The 21,550-nt window shown below is 42.0% G+C and overlaps 1 protein-coding gene across 1 annotated transcript in view; it reads right to left on the reverse strand.

Moving 5' to 3' along the window:
* The window catches only part of LOC122806230 (copine-8-like), a 4,689,459-nt gene that overhangs the window by 1,356,985 nt on the left and 3,310,924 nt on the right, over positions 1-21,550 (reverse strand). The window contains exon 15 of the mRNA XM_044076480.1: positions 21,342-21,388. Within this exon, the coding sequence (XP_043932415.1) occupies positions 21,342-21,388 (47 nt within the window). The remainder of the gene's footprint in view (positions 1-21,341; positions 21,389-21,550) is intronic.

Consider the following 21,550-nt stretch of genomic DNA (forward strand, 5'->3'; position numbering starts at 1 on the left):
ACATCTGAGCATGCTCCAGCTGTTGCACGTGCCTGGTGAGGTACATGCCAAAGGATGCATTGTTCTCTATTATTGGTCTGATGAGGGCCAAGTACAGTGGTACTACAACAACCTTAGATATGGATGCCATGTCCTTACTTTTAAGCTGAGCCACATAGAAGGATTTTCTTACTACTGTGGAAACATGCTGGTCAAAGTTCAGATTACTGTCTATCCAAGTACCCAGAGATCCCTCACCACTGGGTCCATTCTTGGGTGTGGGGGTGCTATCAATGTTGTAATTTACAAGGGTATTTGATCTCCCAAAGGGTATTGTTATGTACTTCTTTGCATTTAGCTTGAGGCCATGGCTCTGACACCAGTCATTAGTCTGTGCCAGTCCTTTCTGTAGGATATGAACATCATTTGGGGAGTCAGTGATTACCCCTCAAGTCATCAGTAAACTTGGTCAGTCAAAGGCCAGCTACATTTGCCTTGACATCTGAGATGTATATCCCAACCAAGAGGGGTCCCAGCACTGAGCCATGTGATACTTTACTTGTGAGCAGCCTCTTGCTGGATGTGGATTCCTCCCCTCTAACATTTGTCCTATCCATGAGCTATTTGGCTAGCCATCTGGTGACATAGACGCTTATGCCCAATTTTGTGAGTTTATCTGTAATACTGACTGGAGTTTTGTGACAAATGCCTTGGCCAGGTCAAGGTGGGCAGTATGCACCTTTTTACCCTCACCCATGGCCTTGCTGACCTTCTCAAAGATCGCCACCAGACTCAGCAGACAGGATCTGCCCTTGATGATGCCGAACTGGTTTGGATCTAGAGTCTGGAGATTTCCTATGTCACTGTTAATCAGGTCCAAGATTATCCTTTCCATAGCCTTGCATATAAGGTTATTCAGACTTAGTTTCCTGGGTCCATTGATGGTTCTGCCTTGTGCAGAGGGATGACTGTTGCTGTCCTCCACTTTACTGGGACAAAGCCTGTTTGGAGACTGTGGTTAAATAGAGATCCAAGTGGGTCTGCTATATCATGTTTTAAGCTATTTAACAGGCACCCTGGGATTCTATCTGGGCTGAATGATAGACAGTGCAGTGACAACCCGTTCTTTTGTGATAACAGGAATGGTAAGGGGTGTTTCATCTGGAATGCCTGAGGTGATGAGGGGGTGAAATTTGAGTTGAATTTATCGGCCAGCAGGTTTGCTATTTCTTCCATCTGAGTATAGGTAGTGCCATCTACAGCCAGCTCAGCACACTGTTAAGTGTTTCCTTTAAGATTTTGGGCATAACTAAAAATGCTTTGTGGTTATCCTTTGCTTGGGAGAATATTGTAGTGTCATATTTAGCTTTTGAGGATTTGACAAGTTCTCTGATTTACCTGTTGAGAATAATGAGGGATTTTTCTCCCTGTTATGCACCCTCCTACTTGTTTCTAGACACACATTTCTTCTTTCTGTTGTATAATCTGTTTATGCCAGGGATCCACCAGGGTGGCTTGTTTTCTGGCTAGACCTGGGTTAAGTTTGGTCAGGTATTGCCATTTCTATGCAGATGTTTAAGTGGCTGTACAGGGCATCTGTGTATACTTTTCCATAGGTTTTCATGGTTAGGGCAGCTTTAAAATTACTTATGCTATCACTTAATACAATGAAGTTTGCCTTGGAAAAATGCCTTAGGGTTTTAGGGTTTAATGGGAGCTCTACCATTACATGTATTTCAAAGGAGACAGATTTATGATCTCATCATATACTAATGAAGACATTACACTTGGGGGGTGCAATGCTCCCCCTGTTTATGAGTACTATGTCAAGGATATTTGAGGCTCTAGTGGGAGGGCAGTGCAGCTGTTGCAGAGCATTTGTGTTGACAAGTCCAGGAATCTGAGGCTGCTGGTTAGTGGTTGTGTATGTTTCCCAGTTTATGGAGAAGTAGTTAAAATCACCAATGAATAGTGTGTTGGCCTGAATGGTATGTAAATCTAGTAACTTCAGGTATGCAGAGTGTTTTTTCATGGTTTGTGGTTGGTGACCTGTAGCTAGTGATGATATGGTGGGGTATTTTGCCTTTGGTCAGCTGGACATGGAGTAGCTCAAGTGAGTTATCCTGCTTGACCAGTCTTGCAGTGTGATTGTTTTTTTATGTAAATGGAAACACCTCCTCCTCTCGTTTTTTTTTGTTTTCAGAAGGTGGTCTGAATGTGTGATTGGCATTGTAGTCTTCCACTAACAGAGTGCTTTATGCAGCCTTGAACCATTTCTCTGTAACAGCATAGATGTCATCATTATCTAGGGTTAGGAGAGCTTCCAGGGAGTGCAGTTTCTTGTCAAGACTGCTAGCACTGATTAGCAATACCTTTCACTTGGCATTAGAAGAATTTTTTTAATTGGTAGGTCTGTTGGTTTGGCACTGCCTAAAAATGCACCATGGGGGTGACTAGTACCTTGGCTAGTATTTGAAAGCCTAGCAGGGACAGGTGCTGACCATCTCTGGCAAAGCAGTATGGTCTGTGAATCATGTCTTCCCAGGCAAATGCTGGATCTCCTTGGAATGATGCCAGTAGCTAAGTCAATCATTTTCTGTTTTTATTGTGGTATCATTCTTGATGAGGGTAGAATACTGCTCAGTGTGGGTTTCATACCAGCCTATGACACGTATTCAGAGAGGTCCATCTTGCCCGTCTTCATATACTCCAGTGAGGTACATCTGAGGACTTTCACACCCACATAAACTATGACTGAGTCATACTGGTACTTGTGGTTAACAGTGTGCATGATTTAGCAAATCCTGGCCCCTGACAGACAACTGACTGTAACCCTCTCTTTAACCTGGTGAAGGGGCCATCTGTGTGTCTGAAGATGGAGTCTCCTATGAACAAGATGTTTGAATGTGTGGTGTTTCACCTTAGTGGTTTGCTTGTGGAGACACTGTGATGTGCATTTTATGTGTAGTCATTGGTGTTGACTTGGTTTTGTTTGCAAGTGGTTTCTGAGGGCAGCACACAGGAAGCCTCTGAGGTGTTGGCAAGTTGCTTGTGAGTACCTCTAAATATGTGGGTTTATGTGCCAAATACTTATTTAGTGAGGTAAATGACGTGCATGCTAACCTGTTTGTCATTTGATTTGACAGTATGTGAATCATGTCTCAATTTTCATAGTGTAATTACATCTGTCACATACTGTTTGTTTCAGGATTAAATGGTTGTCAGTATACATGAAATAAATGCAATATTGCCTCAAGATGCCCATGTCAACTAGGCTGGACACAGATATAGCAGGAAATGGCCCACCCATAGTTTCAGGGATTTACTCTGGGTTTAACCAGGGAGAAGAGTGAGCAGATTTAACTGGACTAGGATGATGGCACACGGATGAAGAATGGCTGCTATACTCAGTGTGAACTGCAGTGATCCAGCAAGGTGATGCTGGTCTGCCCCTAACTAAGATGCTCCTAGAACAGGAGGGGAAGTAGGGAAGGTTGAAGAGATAGTTATTTTAATGGAAATGTTAGCATGAAAGCATTTGCATCTATACAGGGCAGTGCTAACTGTCAATGTGCAGAGAGCAGCTTAGTGCAAACACTGAGCTTGCATAGAATCAGAAAAACAATTTATAACAACAAGCCCTAGAGACCAATCGGGAAACACAATAAGCTTTCAGCCAGCAGCCCCCAACTGAGATAGGTTTGTTATAACACACTTCTACCACAAGAGTGCAGCCAGAAAACCCTCAATGCAAAAATGCTAATTTAGAGCTGAAGTGCAGGGAAACCACACGATCTAGATACTAAAGTGCAGGGAAACCACTAAACTAGATACTAAAGTGCAGGGAAACCACACGATCTAGATACTAAGGTCCTGCAACACTGGCAGACACAATGTAACCAAGTGCAGCAGCAGTGGAAACACATCAGCTTTGAAACTCTGCTGAAGTGTGAGAAACAATGTAACAAATTACACAGGATTCCGATGAAATACAGCAACAATAATCAACAGAAGTGCAAAATGATACTTATTTACATTCTTTTAGTAGCAGATGGTTTCAGATGCAGCAAATTCTCTGTAACTCTCAGGTGAAGTAGGTAAACCAAGAGTGGCTCTGAGGAAATGAGCACAAACCCACACAAACACTAGGCTTATGTAGAATCAGAAAAATCAAGTTTTACAACAACAAAGCCTGCAGACCAAACAGGTAAACACACAATAAGCTTTTGACAAGCATCCCCAAACCCAATGGTGGGGTTGGGATAATGTTTATCGTACAGTCACAATGTACAGAGTTTGATTCACACTTATGAAAGAAGAAATGGCTATGCTTAAAATGGCCCACAAAGGCAGTAAATCTAGTACTTACCCATGAACTCAAATAGGTTTGCTAGAGCACACTTCTACTACAAGATTGCCATCAGAAAACCCCTTCTGCTTCTAGTTTCATGGAGCTTTCCTGTCCCTGGCTTGGACACCTGTGACTACAAGACCTTTGAATGCATATAAAATCATCTGTGAACCTACAAACTTGATATAAGTCATCATCTTCATCATCACTGTGATAATGTGAGGTAGTGCCAGCTGTGCCAGAGGGAGTAGGGCAGTGCACTGGAATTTTGAAAATAATTATATGCTGGTTGAATATCAAACTGATTTTTACAGATGTTTCTGTTAAAAATGCATTATAAAGCTGCTTATGTTAAAAATGTATTAACAGTGGGTCCAGCTAGACAGAAAATAAATATACATGTATGCCAGCCTGTATTGTTGTAACTGCTGAAATGTATATATTTTAACAGAGGATATTGGAAGGGAAGGGGTTAAGCACAGCCCAGCTAACCTTAAGCAAAATAGCCTTAAATTAAATGACTTGGTTTGGACCATAAAGATTCTGTTTCACAGGTCTAAATGCAGCGAGAGACACAATGTCTGTGAAAAGCCTTTCTGCTGGATGGGTGGAAGTGTTTGAAAATGTTTTCTAGCTTCCAGGATGCTGCAGTAAGCCTTAGCAAAGTTCATATGTGTTCTGTGATGCATCTGTGCCAAATCCTGGCTCATTTACTAGTGAGGGAGTAGTGTGGGAACCACAGAGTCAGGTGACCAGGTGTGATGTCATTCTGTAGCTAGCACTGAAATTGTATTTAGATACTAGTGAGAAATGTGTCAGTATCACTCAGCACTCTTGTCTTGGACCTGACAACAAAGACACTCATCCACTTCATCTTGCCTTGCTTTAATAAGTAAAGTACAGTTGTGTACACTTACCATAAATGTAGATGTTTGAGTGCATTCACTGTTGCATTCATTACATTTGGGTAGTCTGCTGGCAGGTTGTCTACAGTCGGCCTGATTAACAAAGTCTTGGGTCCTGTGTCAGTTGCTGTCCCTTCTTCCATGACGTCAGGTCGTCAGGGGTATAAAACATGCAGCCGACACCATTACATCAGTTTTTCTTGCCCCAGATGTCAGGTGCCCCCCAAAAGGAGAGCAAAATATATATATATAAATAATTTAAAACACAAAAATATACCTCCAAACAAAATCAAATACACCAAAAGGCTTTTAAGTGTAGTAAAAGGAAGGAGAGGCATAGTGAGAGAAAAAACAGGGGGCTGGAGGGAGGGTAACCAGGACTACAAAAGTGAATACACTCGAACATCTACATTTATTGTACACAAATGTACTATGTTCTTCGTGTTTCACTGTTGCAGTCATTACATTTAGGTAGATACCCAAAGCTATGGTTGGGAGGATGGATTTATACAGCATTAGGACTGGCTATAAGGCCCTGCAAAACAGCAGTGGCAAAGCCAGCTCTGGATTTAGAGAAAAGTGGTAAATGATAGTGCTTGGTGAAAGTATGAACTGAACTCCAGGTAGCAGCTTCTAGAATATCCCTGGTAGGAACACCTCTGAGAAAGGCTGCAGATGTAGATGCAGCCCTGGTGGAGTGGGATTTGATCCCCTGGGGGATAGGTTTTCCATAGTGCTTATAGCAGAAATGAATACAATGGCTTATCCATTTAGAAATGGTTTGCTTTGAAATAGCCTTTCACTCTGCCCCTGCAGCAAATGCTACCAGCAGTTGTTCAGATTTTCTTTGAGATTTAGTCCTGTCCAATTAAAATTGAAGTTGTCTGTGTACATCCAATGAATGCAGAATCTGCTCCCCCTTGTTCTGTGGATTGGGAAAGAAAGTTGGCAAATGAATGGACTGATTAAGAGCCACACTGGATACCACCTTGGGCATGATGGATGGATTGGTCCTGAGTGACACCCTGTCTGCATGAAAGATGATGAAAGGCTCTACTGCCATAAGGGCCTGTAATTCAGAAATCCTTCAAGCCGAAGTGATTGCTAGAAGGAAGGCTGTTTTCCAGGAAAGAAATTTTAAGTCTGCAGTAGCAGCTGGCTCGAAAGGTGGTAGAGTGAGTTTCTCCAATACAAAGTTAAGGTCCCAGGCAGGGGTTGGAGCTCTCCTGGGTGGCCTCAAGTTTTTGCCCCCTCTGAGATACTACTTTTGCATAGGATGAGAGAAGGGGGGGGGTTCTGTGTTGTAATGAGCTGAAATGGCTGAGGCATGGATTTTTATGGAAGAAAAAGTCAGGCCCTAGTGAAGCACCTGTTAAGTATTGCAAAATCTGAGGTAAATTGGGCACTGCTGTGCTCATCCCTAGAGATTGATTCCAGGCACAACATTTTTTCCGTTTGTCAGCATAAGATTTTCTAGTACTCTGTCTTCTCGACTCCAAAATGACATCCATCACAGGTTTGCTGAGGGATACTAAGGGGGATTTTAAGTGATTAGCCATGCTGCAAGATTGACTGTTTGAAGCTGAGGGTACAGAATTTGGTTGTTCTGCTGAGACAGTAAGGAAGGTGTCTGAGGCAGGTACCATGGAGAAATTTGTGACAGACTGCGTAGGAGTGGATACCAGTGTTGGCAAGGCCAGTCTGGAACAATCAAAATTATTTTTGATTTGTCCTGTTTGACTTTTAGTAGAACTTTGGAGAGCAGAGGCAGAGGGGGAAAGGCATAGACTGATAGGTTTTCCCAGCTGAAGGACAGAGCATCCACTTTCCAGGCTTTTTTGTGAGGAGTTCTTGTGCAAAATTTGTCCTATTGGTAGTTCTGGGGTGAGGCAAAAAGATCTATGTCTGGGCTCCCCCATTTGCATGTCAACATGTTGAAAATCCATGGTTCCAGTTTCTATTTGTGTGGGTCCATGAGATTTCTGCTTAGTTTGTCTGCCAAACTATTCAGTTTTCCTGGCAGGAATTGAGCTTGTAGTTGTGCTTGATAGCTCAAGGCTGTGTTCCACAATGCCATGGCTAGTCTGCAGTGGGGGTAGGAATTTGTACCCCCCTGCTTGTTTATGTACCACATAACTGTGGTGTTGTCCGTCTTTACCATTAGTTGTCCTGGATGAAGGTAGTCCTTGAAGGCTGTCAGTGCATTCTGTACAGCTAGCATTTATTTTTGATTGATATGAAGGTGCATTTGATTTGGGCTCCATTTGCCCTGAATGCACTTCCCTGCCAGATGAGCCCCCCCAATGCATAGTCTGATGCATCTGTAATTAGGGTTTGGGCAGCAGGGGTTGGTGTTAATGACAGTCCCTTGTTTTCGTGGCAGGCCTCTGCCCACCATAGGAACTCTAGTTGCAGGCAAGGTATGATAGGAATCACTATTTCCAGGCTGTGACAATGTTGACTCCATACATTTTTTAACAGCAGGGGTTGGTGTGAATGACAGTCCCTTGTTTTCGTGGCAGGCCTCTGCCCACCATAGGAACTCTAGTTGCAGGCAAGGTATGATAGGAATCATTATTTCCAGGCTGTGACAATGTTGACTCCATACATTTTTTAAGTACCACTGAAGTTTCTTCATATGCAGTCTTGCATACGGAATTAGAAGAATGCAGGAGGCCATGAACCCCAAGGCTTGCAATATTTGTCTTGCAGATAGCAGGATTTTTGTGGCCACCTGTTTGAAGTAAGTCACCAATTGAATTTGCTTTTCTGGTGTAAGGAAAGCCATCAGGGCAGTTGTATTCAAGCTTGCACCCAGGAATGTAATTATTTGAGAGGGTACTAGTTGTGATTTCTTTTCGTTTATGGTGTACCTTAGACAAGTTAGAACCCTTTTTACAAATGCCAGAGTTTTTAGAAGAATGGACTTGTTTTCTGCCTGAATTAGACAATCGTCCAGGTATGGATATATTTGAATATTTCTTTGCCTGCAAAATGCAATTCCTGGTGCCAGGCACTTTGTAAATACCCTGGACGCAGTAGAGAAGCCAAAGGGCAGTGCAGAGAACTGATAATGCAAGTAGCCTACTTTGAAGCGTAGGTATCTTCTACAAGATTCCCTGATTGGGATATGCAGGTAAGCCTCTTTTAAATCTAGAGCTGCCAACCAGGCATCTTTGCCTACCATAAGAAGTAACTGGTGAAGAGTCAGCATCTTGAATTTTGGAATGTCCAGAAAGGTGTTTAGAGTAGACAGGTCCAGAATTGGACGCCATGATTTGTCTTTTCTGGGTACCAGGAAAAGTCTGGAATAGAAACTGTGTCCCTTTTCCTCTTCTGGTACTAGTTGAATAGCCCCCATGTTTAGGGGGAAAGTACTTGTTTCTGAGCCTCTGCCCACTGATTTGGCCACTCGTTTGGAATTGGCAACGTGTAGAAATAAAATCTGTATCCCCAGGATATTATGTTTAAAACCCATTTGTCCTGGGTTATAAGTTGCCAGTGTTTTGCATGAAGAGCCAGTTTTCCCCCAAAGGGGCGGCTAAGAGGTAAGTGCTTGGTAATTTTAAAGGAAAGTCATTGAGACTGTTTACCATAGGGAGGTGTCTTGTTGTTTCCAGATTTGGAAACGGAGGTACCCCGTTGCTTAGTTCTGAGAGTCCCTTGGGACTGAAACCTGGTGCTTTTGGAATGTCTGGATTTGGCTTGAGTGGCTCTGGAAGGAGCTGGAAAGGACCATTTCTTAGTAAGCCAGTGCGTACTAAATCTTGGAGGTTGTACATGTAAGAAATCTTTCACAGTTTGCATAGCTTTAGCTTTATCTTCCATATTTTTTAAAACTTCTTCAGCGTTATTGCCAAACATACTGTCCTGCTGCAAAGGAGCATCCAACAATTTTGTTTTAACATGATCAGGCAGAGATTGCTCCTTAAGCCAAGCATGCCTTCTAAGCACAGCCAGTAACAGCAGCCCTGTAAGAGGCCTCCAAACAATCAAAACCACATTGCAAAGTTTGTTTTCCAACTTGTTCAGCTGAATGTAATAAATCCTGTAAATCCTTATTTTCCACGCAGTCAGAAATCAACATCATTTTCTGCTTAAGCAGTCCCATTATATGCTGTTATTTTAGCATATGGAATTGACAGTTTAAAGCCCTGATTGCCAAGGTTGCAGAAGTATAATCATTTTTACCCCATCTATCCAGTGCCCCGGAGTCTCTATCAGAAGAGGTAGGATTTTTAGCAGCAGAAGCCTTAATGCCCTTGGGCCCCTGAGAAATGGTTTCAGGGTCCGCAACAAGATTTTTGAAAAGGAATTTGTGGGAGACAGGAACCCTGTAGTATCTGTCTGGCTTACAAGGAGCTGGAGGCAGGGAATCATGGGCCATACTGGATTCTGAAAACACATTATCAACAATGTCTACTACAGGAGGTATAGCCAAAGGCCTATGCTGAGGCAGAAGAAGGAAATCCCTAAGCCTCTTTTTGGATTCAGAAAAATCCTGACTTTCCCAGTGGAAATGCTCCCTTAAGGTATGTAAAGTTTCCTCAAAAGAAAAATCCTCAAGGGAAGAAGCAGAAGGAATGGAATCCTCTGCATCAGAGTCCTCATAAGTAGATATGGACAAATCCTGTTCAGTAGAAGAGTCAGAAGAAACAGAGTCCTGTTCAGAAGATTCATAGTCAAGTTCAGCCCTAGGCCTCTTAGAAGGGGGGGGGGGTTGACTACCCCTGATTAGAGTAATTAAATCTTCAGCCATTTTGATCATTTGTTTTTTAGGCATAGGGGCCTGGACATGTGGCCTGGGCGTCATTTTTTTTAGACATAGATCGAGATTTTGACCTTAAAATTGTAGGTGGTGTCGGTTTAATATACAAATCTGTAGGCCTGAATACACCCTCAGAAGCCAGTGCCTGCACAGTGGCTCTGGAACCATCCAAGGTAGAGACATCCGCAGGTTCCATAGGTGAAGTATCTTGCGGCATCCGAATGGGTCTCAGTAGAGGCTTGTAAATCAGAAGTAGCGGGTATCAGGGGCTGAGAAAGCGCCTCACTGAGTACTGGCAAACTGGCGACTGGCTAAGGAGAAGCGTCGCCGGTGGTTTTGGACCTCAATGACCTGTCTCTGTCTTTTTCTTTGCATTTTTTTCGGTGTTCCGGTAGTTGGATGGCTAACTGACGACATTTCTGGATAATTAAACTGAGAATCGAAATATTTAGAAGCAAAAATGTCCCGACAATGGATAGTGCGCTGATTAAATAAAGCACAAAACCGACAGCAAGGTACATCGTGGTCAGGGCCTAGCCAAGGAATACAATACAAATGGAAATCCTTATGAAGTATTTGCTTCCCACAAGTAATGCAATTATTAACTTTTACTGACATCGGTAAGCAGCAAGAAAAAGTTTCCCCAACAGGGTACTTAGCTTTTAGTTGATGACTTCGGTTCTGAAACTCAAAAACAAAAATTTTAGGAGTCTGCCGACAAGCACTTGAGAACTGCTTCTCTTCAGGCACCGTGCGGCAAGAAAGGCTGATGTAATGGCATCGGCTGCATGTTTTATACCCCTGACGACCTGATGTCATGGAAGAAGGGACAGCAACTGATGCAGGACCCAAGACTTTGTTAATCAGGCTGACTGAGGGCAACATGCCAGCAGATTACCCAAGTGTAATGACTGCAACAGTGAAACATGAAGAATATCCATGGAATAGTAATTTGTTTATCAGTTAAGAAAATATAATGAGATTAGCTAAATGTTTTTTTTCTGTATCTGTCTTTCCATCTGTTTTTTTTTTTACATTTCCTGTGATCTGAAACTCTGGTGTTTATTGTATAGATATGCAGTATTTCCATGTTTTCTATTTTATTATTAAATATATCTATAGTTTTCATTGTAGCTTGTCTTATAGAAAATATTAAACCTTTGAGAGGAATTGCATTTAGTGGCACTGTTGCTCCACATTCCTGAAAGTTTTGCAGCTTGGGCAAACATTACCATTTGTATAAGTATTAATTTTACTAAGAGCAATTAGGTATTCTGGTAAGAGCCTTAAAGTAGACGGCTGGTGGCAGTAAATTCACCTTATAGTATGGGTGGAGATGGCATAGTTACATTTCTGTCAGCCTTTCCCAGGCTGTGAAAATCAAAACTCAAAGTGTGTGTGTATCAGCTACTTGGAACATGGATACAGAGCACTGATTTCACACAGAGGATGGTGGAGGACTTGGCTTGGAAGACCCGGCTGAGGACTCATCTCTGAGGTGGGCAGTGAGGAGTCTTATTTGGGACCTGGAGAGATAGTCCAGCCTCAAGACTGGAGTGTGAATTCCCTGTCTGTGCCTATTTTTCTGTCAAAATGAACCTCCCCCATTGGTGTCAGTGGTGAGGACAGGCTCCTTGATCATTGGACCAGAAGAGGAATGTCACAGTTATCAACCCCCTTTTTTCATTTTTCTACATGGGGTCAGGGTGTCACCATCTAAAGCTGATACAAGTGTTTTGCACTTGCTGTAGCTGTCTCCGTGCTATTTAACAGTTCGGTGCTGCGTTTATTGATTTTGTTGAATTTATCACAGTTTTTCAGCCTGCGCTTGTTAAAGAAACACCATCTGTTTGTTACTGTACTGCTCTTAAGCCACTTTAACAGTATTATGACATTTCCTAACCTCCTTAGGTTGTTTTAACAGTATTCTGATTTTTTATAATAAAATCTGATATGGCAAAAGCTGTTCTGAATTTGTAAAACTTAGAAATATTTTGGCAAAGTTCTTTTCTGTTTGTAGAAATTCTTCTTCATTTGTACACATTTTTCTGTAGTTGGGAACATTTCTCAGGGTTTGTGAACTCACCTCCAAGGATTCCCTGATACAGCAGAAGTTTCACCTTTTGTTGTAAAGTGTTTTTTTACTGCACTTGTGCACAAAACCAGTTCATTTTACATTTAGAGGGTTTTATTCTGCACTCTGGTGGGAGTAGGGTTGCCACCTTCCTTCGGGGCGAAAACCGGAGTAAAGCCACACCCCTTGCATCACCAGTAACTCTGGCCACCCCCTCTCCCACCCACATTCTGCCCATTTTGTGATGTCACAATGACATCACTCGGTGGGGAATGCCCTCTTTTTTCATTCCTGCTGCCTGCTTTCAGCTGATTTACTATGCTTTTCTGTAAAAAAAAAAAGCATAGTAAATCAACCGATTTACAAACTCCAATAGTCTGTTTCCTTCTTGATACAGAATACTAGAGTTTGTACAGTGTTTTCCGGACTACCGGAGAATCAGTTTGATTTCTGGATAGTCCAGAAAAAAAATGGAGGGGTGGCAACCCTAGGTGGGAGCAGAGGGCTGATTCAACCCATAATAATTGGAAACTGCTGGTGGAAGGCTTATTGTATGTTAGCGGATTGGCCTGAGGGCTTAACTGTGCAAAAGTCTTCCATCCTGTTTGTACTTTTGTATTTGGGAACATTTTTCAGGGTTTGTGAATTATTTCCAAGGGTTCCAGATACTGCAGGAGTTCTGCCTTTTGTTACAAAGCATTTGTTACTGCACTTGAGGTAAAAAACAGTTTGTTTTACATTAAGAGGGTTTTATTCTGCACTCTGGTGATGGCAGAGGGTTGATTCAACCTTTGAGTTGAGAACTGCTGGTGTTAAGCTTGTTGTATGTTTATCTGATTGGCCTGAGGGCTTAACTGTGTACAAGTCTTTCATTCTGCTGGCATATGCGCATCATGCAAATGCAGTTACCTGTCCCTTGTATATCAGCAAAACTCTCCAGTTTAAAATCCACTATAGGAAATCCCTCCATAGTCTCACACTGTTCACAGCTGCTGGAAGAGCTGCCAGACTGTGCAGAGGGCAGCACCACTGTAGTGATCTAATAGTGTACTACTAAACACTCTCACTCACACCTTTAAGTGACTCTCCCCTACTCCTTCCCATTTACTAAGGATCTGGTATATAATGGATAGGTGCTTCCCTGTCATCTCTTTCTATTTCTGGCCTGGTGGATATAGGCATCCTGAGGCAGTGTAGTAACTGCCTCATGGTTACTGAAAACCATTTAATTTTACAACAGACAAACACAGTGTGTGAAAGATGTAGATACACAATGACACTGGAGGCAAATTTCTCTCACACACACACATGAAAAATGCAAACCAGGTTGTCAGCATTACACCCAAAACATTGACTACCAACACTAAGGAGCAAACACATAGACCCACATATGCAGATGTACTCACTTGTAATCTACCCAAACCTCCAGGATGTCCTAAAAGTATCTCTCAGTGGCCCCGCACACAGTTAAAAAGACAGCACCTCACACATCACAACTCTGAAAATCATACTAGCCCCACTTCTAAGTCCATAAGGCTACACAAGGAGAACATCATAGTGAGCTGTCTTTCTGGAGACAAGATCCTCCAGATCAAACATGCACTTAGGTCTTTAAACCACAAGTACCAGTATGACATGGTTATAGTCCATTGTGGGTGTAAATGACCTAAGAAGTACCTCAATGAACTATATGAAGAGATATTATGAAGCTCTCTAAAGATGTGTCCCAGGTGGGTAAGAATCTAGCTTTGAGTAGCATCCTACCTTCACCAGTAATGATGCCACAGTACCATCAAAAAATGATGAACTTCAACAATTGGCTTAGATCCTGGTGTCAGTGCAAGGATATCCAATATCTTTCAGCCTGGGGAGACATGATTGACAAACCAGAATGCTTTTCCATAGATGGTTTACACATGTCACCACTTGGCTTCTGGATAGTGGCAAAAACTATCTATTCCCATAGTGCCTTTTTTAGTCTGTGTCAAGTTGTTAAACCCTCCAGCATAACAAAAATCACTAAATATACTGCTGCTCAATGCTAGGAGTTTAAATAAAAATTGCACTCCCTGGAAACACTCCTCACCCTGGAGAATGCAGACATATGTTCATAGGTGTTTACTAGGCTAATGACCACAAGGGCCATTTTAAGCCTAGACATGCATCCTAAATCTCTAAAAAGTTCTGATACCCTTGATATGTGTAAGCATGGGCCTGGGAGATGAACCATTTACAGGTTACCTGTGTCCATTAGAGACATAGCTGCCAAACCAGGGATGAATTTCTGGTTTCCCATCCAATTGTCCAAGTTGCACTTGAATTGGTTTAGGGAGGAACTCTGCTTCACACGGATGGGGAGCCTGTTCTATAAATGGGGTAGTGTCTGGGATACATACCTGTCTCCCCAGCAGGTCCTATTTATATCACAGGCAAGGTTTAAGTCTTTATAATGGGTAACTCTGGTGCTGTTTGTTTTGTGGATATGCAGGAGGGCCATCAGAGTGGGGTCTGACAATGCCCTGTTTGTCAGGCATAGATCTCCCCTCAAAGGCCTGTAGGAGAAAGAATACAGGAATAGGGCCTTGAGGTGGTCTGCATAGGACATTTTACTTATACCCTGTATTCTTTTAGTGAGAAACCTCTTTAGACATTCCACTTGTTGGATATGCCTGTAGGTACATACCAAAGGGGGCACTGTATTCAATGATAGGTCTGATGAATGCCAAATACAGAGGAATAATGACTTCCTTGGAGTTAGATGCCATACCTTTGTTTATAAGTTACACAACACAGAATGATTTCCTCACCACTGTAGAGACAGTCTACAGTGCAGTCTCAAAAACAATGTTCAGAACCATGAAAAGCACCCCGACTATTAAAGGGTACAATGCCCCTCAGCTCTGGATAAAACAAAGGAAGGAGGTGGTGCTAGACTGGTCCAACAACACAACTCACTCGAGCCGCTCCATGTCCAACTAACCATAAGTGCGGCCCATATCACATCCTTGCTAGCTACAGTACCCCAACAAGAGTCTGGAAAACCAAACCTCCTACCAAAACCTACTGGAATTTCTTAAAGTTCAGCCTAACACCATACTTATGGGGTAACTTCAACTATCCCTCCATAACCCAGGAGACTTAAATCACCCATAATTCAGTTGCTTAGAGGGTTTTGGACTTTGTCAATACAAACACCCTGGAGCAACTAGTTAGCTCCACAACTAGAGGTACAAATATCCTAGATCTAGTACTCATGAACATGGGGGGATGCTGCTCCCTCTATCTAGTACTCATGAACATGGGGGGATGCTGCTCCCTCTATCTAGTACTCATGAACATGGGGGGATGCTGCTCCCTCTATCTAGTACTCATGAACATGGGGGGATGCTGCTCCCTCTATCTAGTACTCATGAACATGGCGGGATACTGCTCCCTCTATCTAGTACTCATGAACATGGGGGGGATGCTGCTCCCTCTATCTAGTACTCATGAACATGGGGGGGATGCTGCTCCCCCTATCTAGTACTCATGAACATGGGGGGATGCTGCTCCCTCTATCTAGTACTCATGAACATGGGGGGATGCTGCTCGCTCTATCTAGTACTCATGAACATGAGGGATGCTGCTCCCTCTATCTAGTACTCATGAACATGGGGGGGATGCTGCTCGCTCTCATTCATTAAGTCCTCCCTGGTAAGGTCTGACCACAAAATAATCTCTTTTAGTATTAAAACTAGCCTAGAACTCCCATAAAATTCCAAACATATTAAGAACTTTGCTAAGGCTAATTACCTCAAACTAAGTGACAGCTTTTTAAACATCCAGGCCCCTCTGAACCTGGATGAGACTGAGGCCTACTCTGTGCTGTACACAAAAGCACTGCACAACCACATTCATAGCTGCATAGAGAAGGTAGTACCTGTCCAAGTCAAATCTCTGATTACTGACAAAAACAAACCACACTGGGGGACCACTAGCATAAATAGGCTATTCAACAAAAGGAAAAAAATCCTTTCCAAAGCGAAAAAGGAATAGACAAAACAGTGCAAAAATAAACTCTCCACTCTAAACAAACAAATTACACAGCTGGTCAAATCTGCCAAAGCAAACTATGAGGCAAATATAGCCTCCCAAGTGAAAGATAACCATAAGGCTTATTTTAATTATGTTTGTAACCTCATGGGAAGCACTCAGCAATGTAACGAGTTAACTGTGTATGGCAACACTTAAACAGCCATAACATTCCAGGATGCTTCTTAAATAGCTTAAAACAGAATCTATCAGGACTAGAAACACTCTTTAACCACAGCCCTCAGATGGGCTTTGTCCCAGAGGAATGGAAGACTGCAACTGTTGTCCCTCTGCACAAGGAGGGGTCCATCAACTGACTCAGGGAACTACAGACCCATAAGCTTGACCAGTCTTATCTGCAAGGTGATGGAGATAATTATCATGGGTCTGATCAATAAAGACATAGGAACTCTCCAAACACTGGACCAGACCCAGTTTGGCTTTGTCTAAGGAAGGTCTTGCCTGCTCAGTCTGGTGGACATTTTTGAGAAAGTCACCTGGGCTATGGATAAAGGTAAAATGGTGCACAATGCTTATCTAGACCTGGACAAAGTTTTCAACACAACCCCCCTCAGAGATCATAGGTAGGTACTAGGCTATCCGCCCAAGGGCCTACGTTAGCCTAGCCAGTAAGGTACCATAGCTTACACCACCCAAGAAAGTTATTTTCCTGTGCCACTGTCCAGCAGAGACACAGAAGTGATCCCCGGGGTGTATTTCCTTTTTCCCATCCACTCATCAAGATTTTTCTTGAAGAGTGCTAATGAAGAACTTTTCTTGACATAGATGGGTAGCTTGTTCCAGAGTATGGGAAGTCTCTGGGACATGAATCTATCCCTCCGGCATGTTTTGTTTATTGTGGTGGCAAGGTTTAGGTCCCTAGAGCATGTAGCTCAGAGGGATTGGGATTTCTTTAGGTGTAGCATGTCCAACAGCTCTGGGTTTGACATAGCTTTATATGTTAGGCAGAGATCACCTCGGAGTAGGCGATATGCTACGGAGTAAAGCTGGAGTTTTTTGAGGCGGTCAGTGTAGGGCATTTGTTTGAGGCCAGTAATCCTCTTTGTGATGTACTTCTGTGGCCTATCCAGCTGCTGCAGATGTCTTGTGAGGTACATTCCAAAAGGGGCGTTGTACTCTATAATGGGTCTAATGAGTGACGAGTAGAGGGGGAGAATGACCTCTTTTTTCCTGGATGAGAACCCTTTTATGATGAGATAGATAATTAATACCTATATTGTCAGATGGACATCTAACTGCCCCACTGACAGGGCACGTGTTGTCTGAATAGGTGTATCCACTTCTGATAAGAAACCTGTTACTAGTGGTGGCCCACAGGGCTCAGTGTTGGGATCCATTCTGTTTGGTATATACTGAAGTGAAGGGCAATGCTGGGGGACTCTGGCCCACCAAGTTCACTAACGATCGTAAGCTGGGAGCAATCACTGACTCCCCAAATGATATTGACATCATGGAAACAGGCTTAAAAATGGAAGAGTACTGATGCCAGAACTATGGTCTGAAACTAAATATCCTCTGTAAATCAGATATCCCTGTAAATTATATTGATAGCACACTCCCAAAGTAGACCCAATGGTGAGGGACCTGGGAACACAGATGGATAGTATCCTAAACTTTCACCAGCAGGTAGCTATGTTAGTGAGGAAATCCTTCTGTGTGGCTCAACTTATAAGTAACGGCATGGCATCAAGTTCAAAGGAAGTCATAGTGTCATTGTACTCTGCCCTCATTGGGCCATAATGGAATATAATGCTCTCTTCTGCATGAACTTAACCATGCAGTTACACCAGTTGGAGCAGCCCCAGAGGTTTCTCATTAAAAAATACAAAGCATAATACACGTCTTATGCATACTGATTAAAGTCCCTAGCCATTGACTCTGTCTCATATCATTTATTGAAAGGTGACTTATGCCTTACCTGCAAGGCATTCTCTGATCCAGCCCTGATGAAAATTTTACATATTTGCAATATAAAGTATATGAGAGTTAAGAGTTTCATGGATGTGAACCTTATTTGTAACTCTAACAGAACTTGCTGGACAGACAGAGTTATATCCCAAAGGCTATCATCTACAGAATAAAACTCCCCATCTTCTTAAAGCTAAGCCCATCCCCCACTCTCTTAAAAAGAATATGGATAAATGTATGGGGAAACATAAATTCGCTCCTGGAGTACTGCCCATGGCCCTTATGGACAGAGGCAGTCTGTAAAATGTCTCGGGGTTCCAACACCCAAAGACTCACTACCCTTATACTACCTCATCCCATATCTGGGGATGTCACATCCTGGACATTATTAGCTAGGCTTGTAAAGGCTCTTGTGCCATTAGCCTAGTAATCACCTATGAACCTATGACTTATGGAAGTGCAGCTGAACTACCAAACTGCTTTAGAAGTAACATAATGAAGAGTAGTCAAAGGGACTGCAGCCAGAATTTGCAATTCAGTTTTCTTTATCAACACTCGCAACATGTGATGTCACCCATAAAGCAGAGAATGAGGGTTTCTAGCACAATCTGTTGGACACTACTGCTTCAGAGATAGGACATGCCAAATGAAGCCCCAATATTTTATTACACAGTCATATCAAACAATTATGCGGTCAAAGTTCCAGTGGTAGCCATATATTGGAAAATCTACTGCTTGCTTGCAGTGATACTCACTCTAGTTAGACTGTCTAGACTGTTTATGAAATAACTATTTGAAGTCTTGCCAAAACAGTAATAGCTGCAAAAGTCATGTATACATATACGTGGACTAAGCATATACATTTCCTGATGATGAAATCTGCCTAGAAGAAAAAAATAAATGAAATGTGGCAGTTCACTTTCAAGGTGACAAATGTATATCTAGAAAATATTCATCAGTTAACAGAAGTGCAACAGCTTTAATTCTGTATAAAAGGGATGATTGCACAGCTCTTAATTTAAGGAATCTTGTTGGGAGCAGGTTATGTCAACTTTTCATACATCTCACTAAACACTCTGATGTGCCTACAAATGGCTTTCATTTTTCTGATGCATGTATTTGATTTGTTAAAAGTAATTTTAGCTGTTATATAATTACAAATGTATTTGCCACTACAACACTGATAACTCGTGAAGGTCTTTATTTTGATGCTGTATGCCCAAAACATTAGGCAATATCAACATGACCCTTATTTCTGCAGGAAACCTACATGTTGCACTGCCTATGTGGGCTCTGTTTATCTCAGGCAGAATGCTACACAATATTTTTTCTTTTTCACTTTTGGGCTTCACCTTCATTTGCATTGCCAAGTACTGCTGTTAATACATTCCATAATTCCCATGAATACACACGCTCTCCGGTAAGTGTTCCTGCTTTTTATAACTCTGTTATCTTGGCACACTTATTCCACCTTACAACCTTTAAACACGATACTAACCAAGTACTTTATTTCCTCTTGGTTGACAAATCCACTGACTGGAATGGGAGGTGATAAACATGAAGGCATTGGACAGATCGGAATCGTCTTTTCCGAAATTACCCGAACTAATGTGATATATATTTTCAAACTGTTACTATTCTTTCATTCCACAAATACTTGGAAAACACTCTCCTCCTAGATGATAATTTGCTGCAGGATGGATCATTTGTGGAGAAAGGTTTAATTTGCTTGTACTTATAAACATCCCCAAAGAAAGGGGTTTAGTGGACGCCTAGTGGCATCTCATAGTGTAAGCAGCTAACTGCAGGAACGACACTTATGTGTACCTTGTTTCTCACATTAAAATCCTGACACTACAGATTCAGGTAAAGGCTGCTTAGTCACTGAAATGTAAGGAAGAGTGTGTAGTAAGTTGTTTTATATTGAAAGTATGTAATGACAGATTATGAAACAGAACATTAAATTTAAAATTCTTATTCTCCTTCTATTATGAGTAAATAAATACAAAACAATGTCATCTACTTTGCCTTAGTTAAAAGATATTTATTTTGGTTTTATTAGCTGCTGTGTTTAAGCTTAGAAATTATTTTCTGTTTGACCTGTAAAGAGGATTTGTTGCGCTTAATTTTCTCAGGGCTAAATCTCCTAAACTATTCCTTTCGCTTGTGAAGGATTTTCATAATGGGCACAATTTTCATAACAGGCACAATTTTGTCTCATATTTTTGCTCTGTCCATGATAAAATACTTGTTTTTCTTCTAAATTACTGAGGATTATAGTCAGTAAATAAATGTACTTATTTTATTGACCATGGACAAATATGCAAAATTTTACTTACTGGGAAGACATTTTGGATACAATTTACAGAATATCTGGAGTGTAGAAAAAAAATGCCAGAAACCTGTGGCTGTTGTATTTTGGTATATATTGCAGTATATTTCTCAGTGGTTAGTGTTGCTGCCTCACAGCAAGAGGTTCTCTGGTTCGATCCTTGGCTGGGGTGCCTTCTGTGCGGAGTCTGCATGTCATCCCTGTGGTCACGTGGGTTTCCTCTGAGTGTTCCGGTTTCCTCCCACATCCCAAAGACATGCTGTAGGTGGATTGGACACTCTAGAATTGGCCCAAGGCATGAGTGCGTGCATGTGTGTGCCTTCTGTGGAAGGTTGGGTGCCGGGGTGGCAACTCGACACCGTAAAACTCTACTGCCAATCATGAGCGGAGAGGTAATCAGCTGTGGTGACCCCTAACCGGGAAAAGCCAAAAGATGAAGAAGATTGTGGTATATTTCTAGTTCTTCTATCCTGTTTTGTGTGGCACCAGTTAAGTGTACAGTTTCATCTCTTGTTTTTGATACTGTACATTTTTTACAATACTTTACATATCACCATGATTGTCTACCACCTGCTGCCCAGAATACAATTCATACTGTATTCACAGTAGGCAGCAGTGCTGGCATCATGTGGGTATGGTTTGGCAACTGATTTGGGGGGAGTACGTCTGTCTGAGCTGAACATGGGGGTTTGGGGAGAATAATGGGTCCTGCTTCACCTTTCACACTCTTGCTCCTCAGACTTGAAAAGAAAGGTCACAAGGTCATGCGGTGATGCAAAACTGTACCCTGACAAGAGTTGCTACTGAAGCACAACACTGTAAACATAAGTCATAACAGAGAACAAAAACAGGACGGAGACACAGGATGGGGAGGGGAGATATGCACACAGACAGGTTAAAGACCATCTTAAAAAGAAACAATAAATACTTACCATTCGAAGCTGTGAAGTCAATGGCCACAGTAAAATTGATCTGAGTCCTGTGCAAAATGAGAAGACACAGCTATTAAATTCCTTTCTGTGACTATAGCAAGGCATATGTTAAGTTTAAGAATTTAACAACTGATATAAATGTACATATATTGAGTTTGAGAATTTAACAACTGCTATATCAGCTTAGAATGTATAAAGGAGCTGTATTT

Source organism: Protopterus annectens, chromosome 7.part0 (genome assembly GCF_019279795.1).
Source record: "Protopterus annectens isolate FY-2018-M chromosome 7.part0, PAN1.0, whole genome shotgun sequence".
Lineage (NCBI taxonomy): Eukaryota > Metazoa > Chordata > Ceratodontiformes > Protopteridae > Protopterus > Protopterus annectens.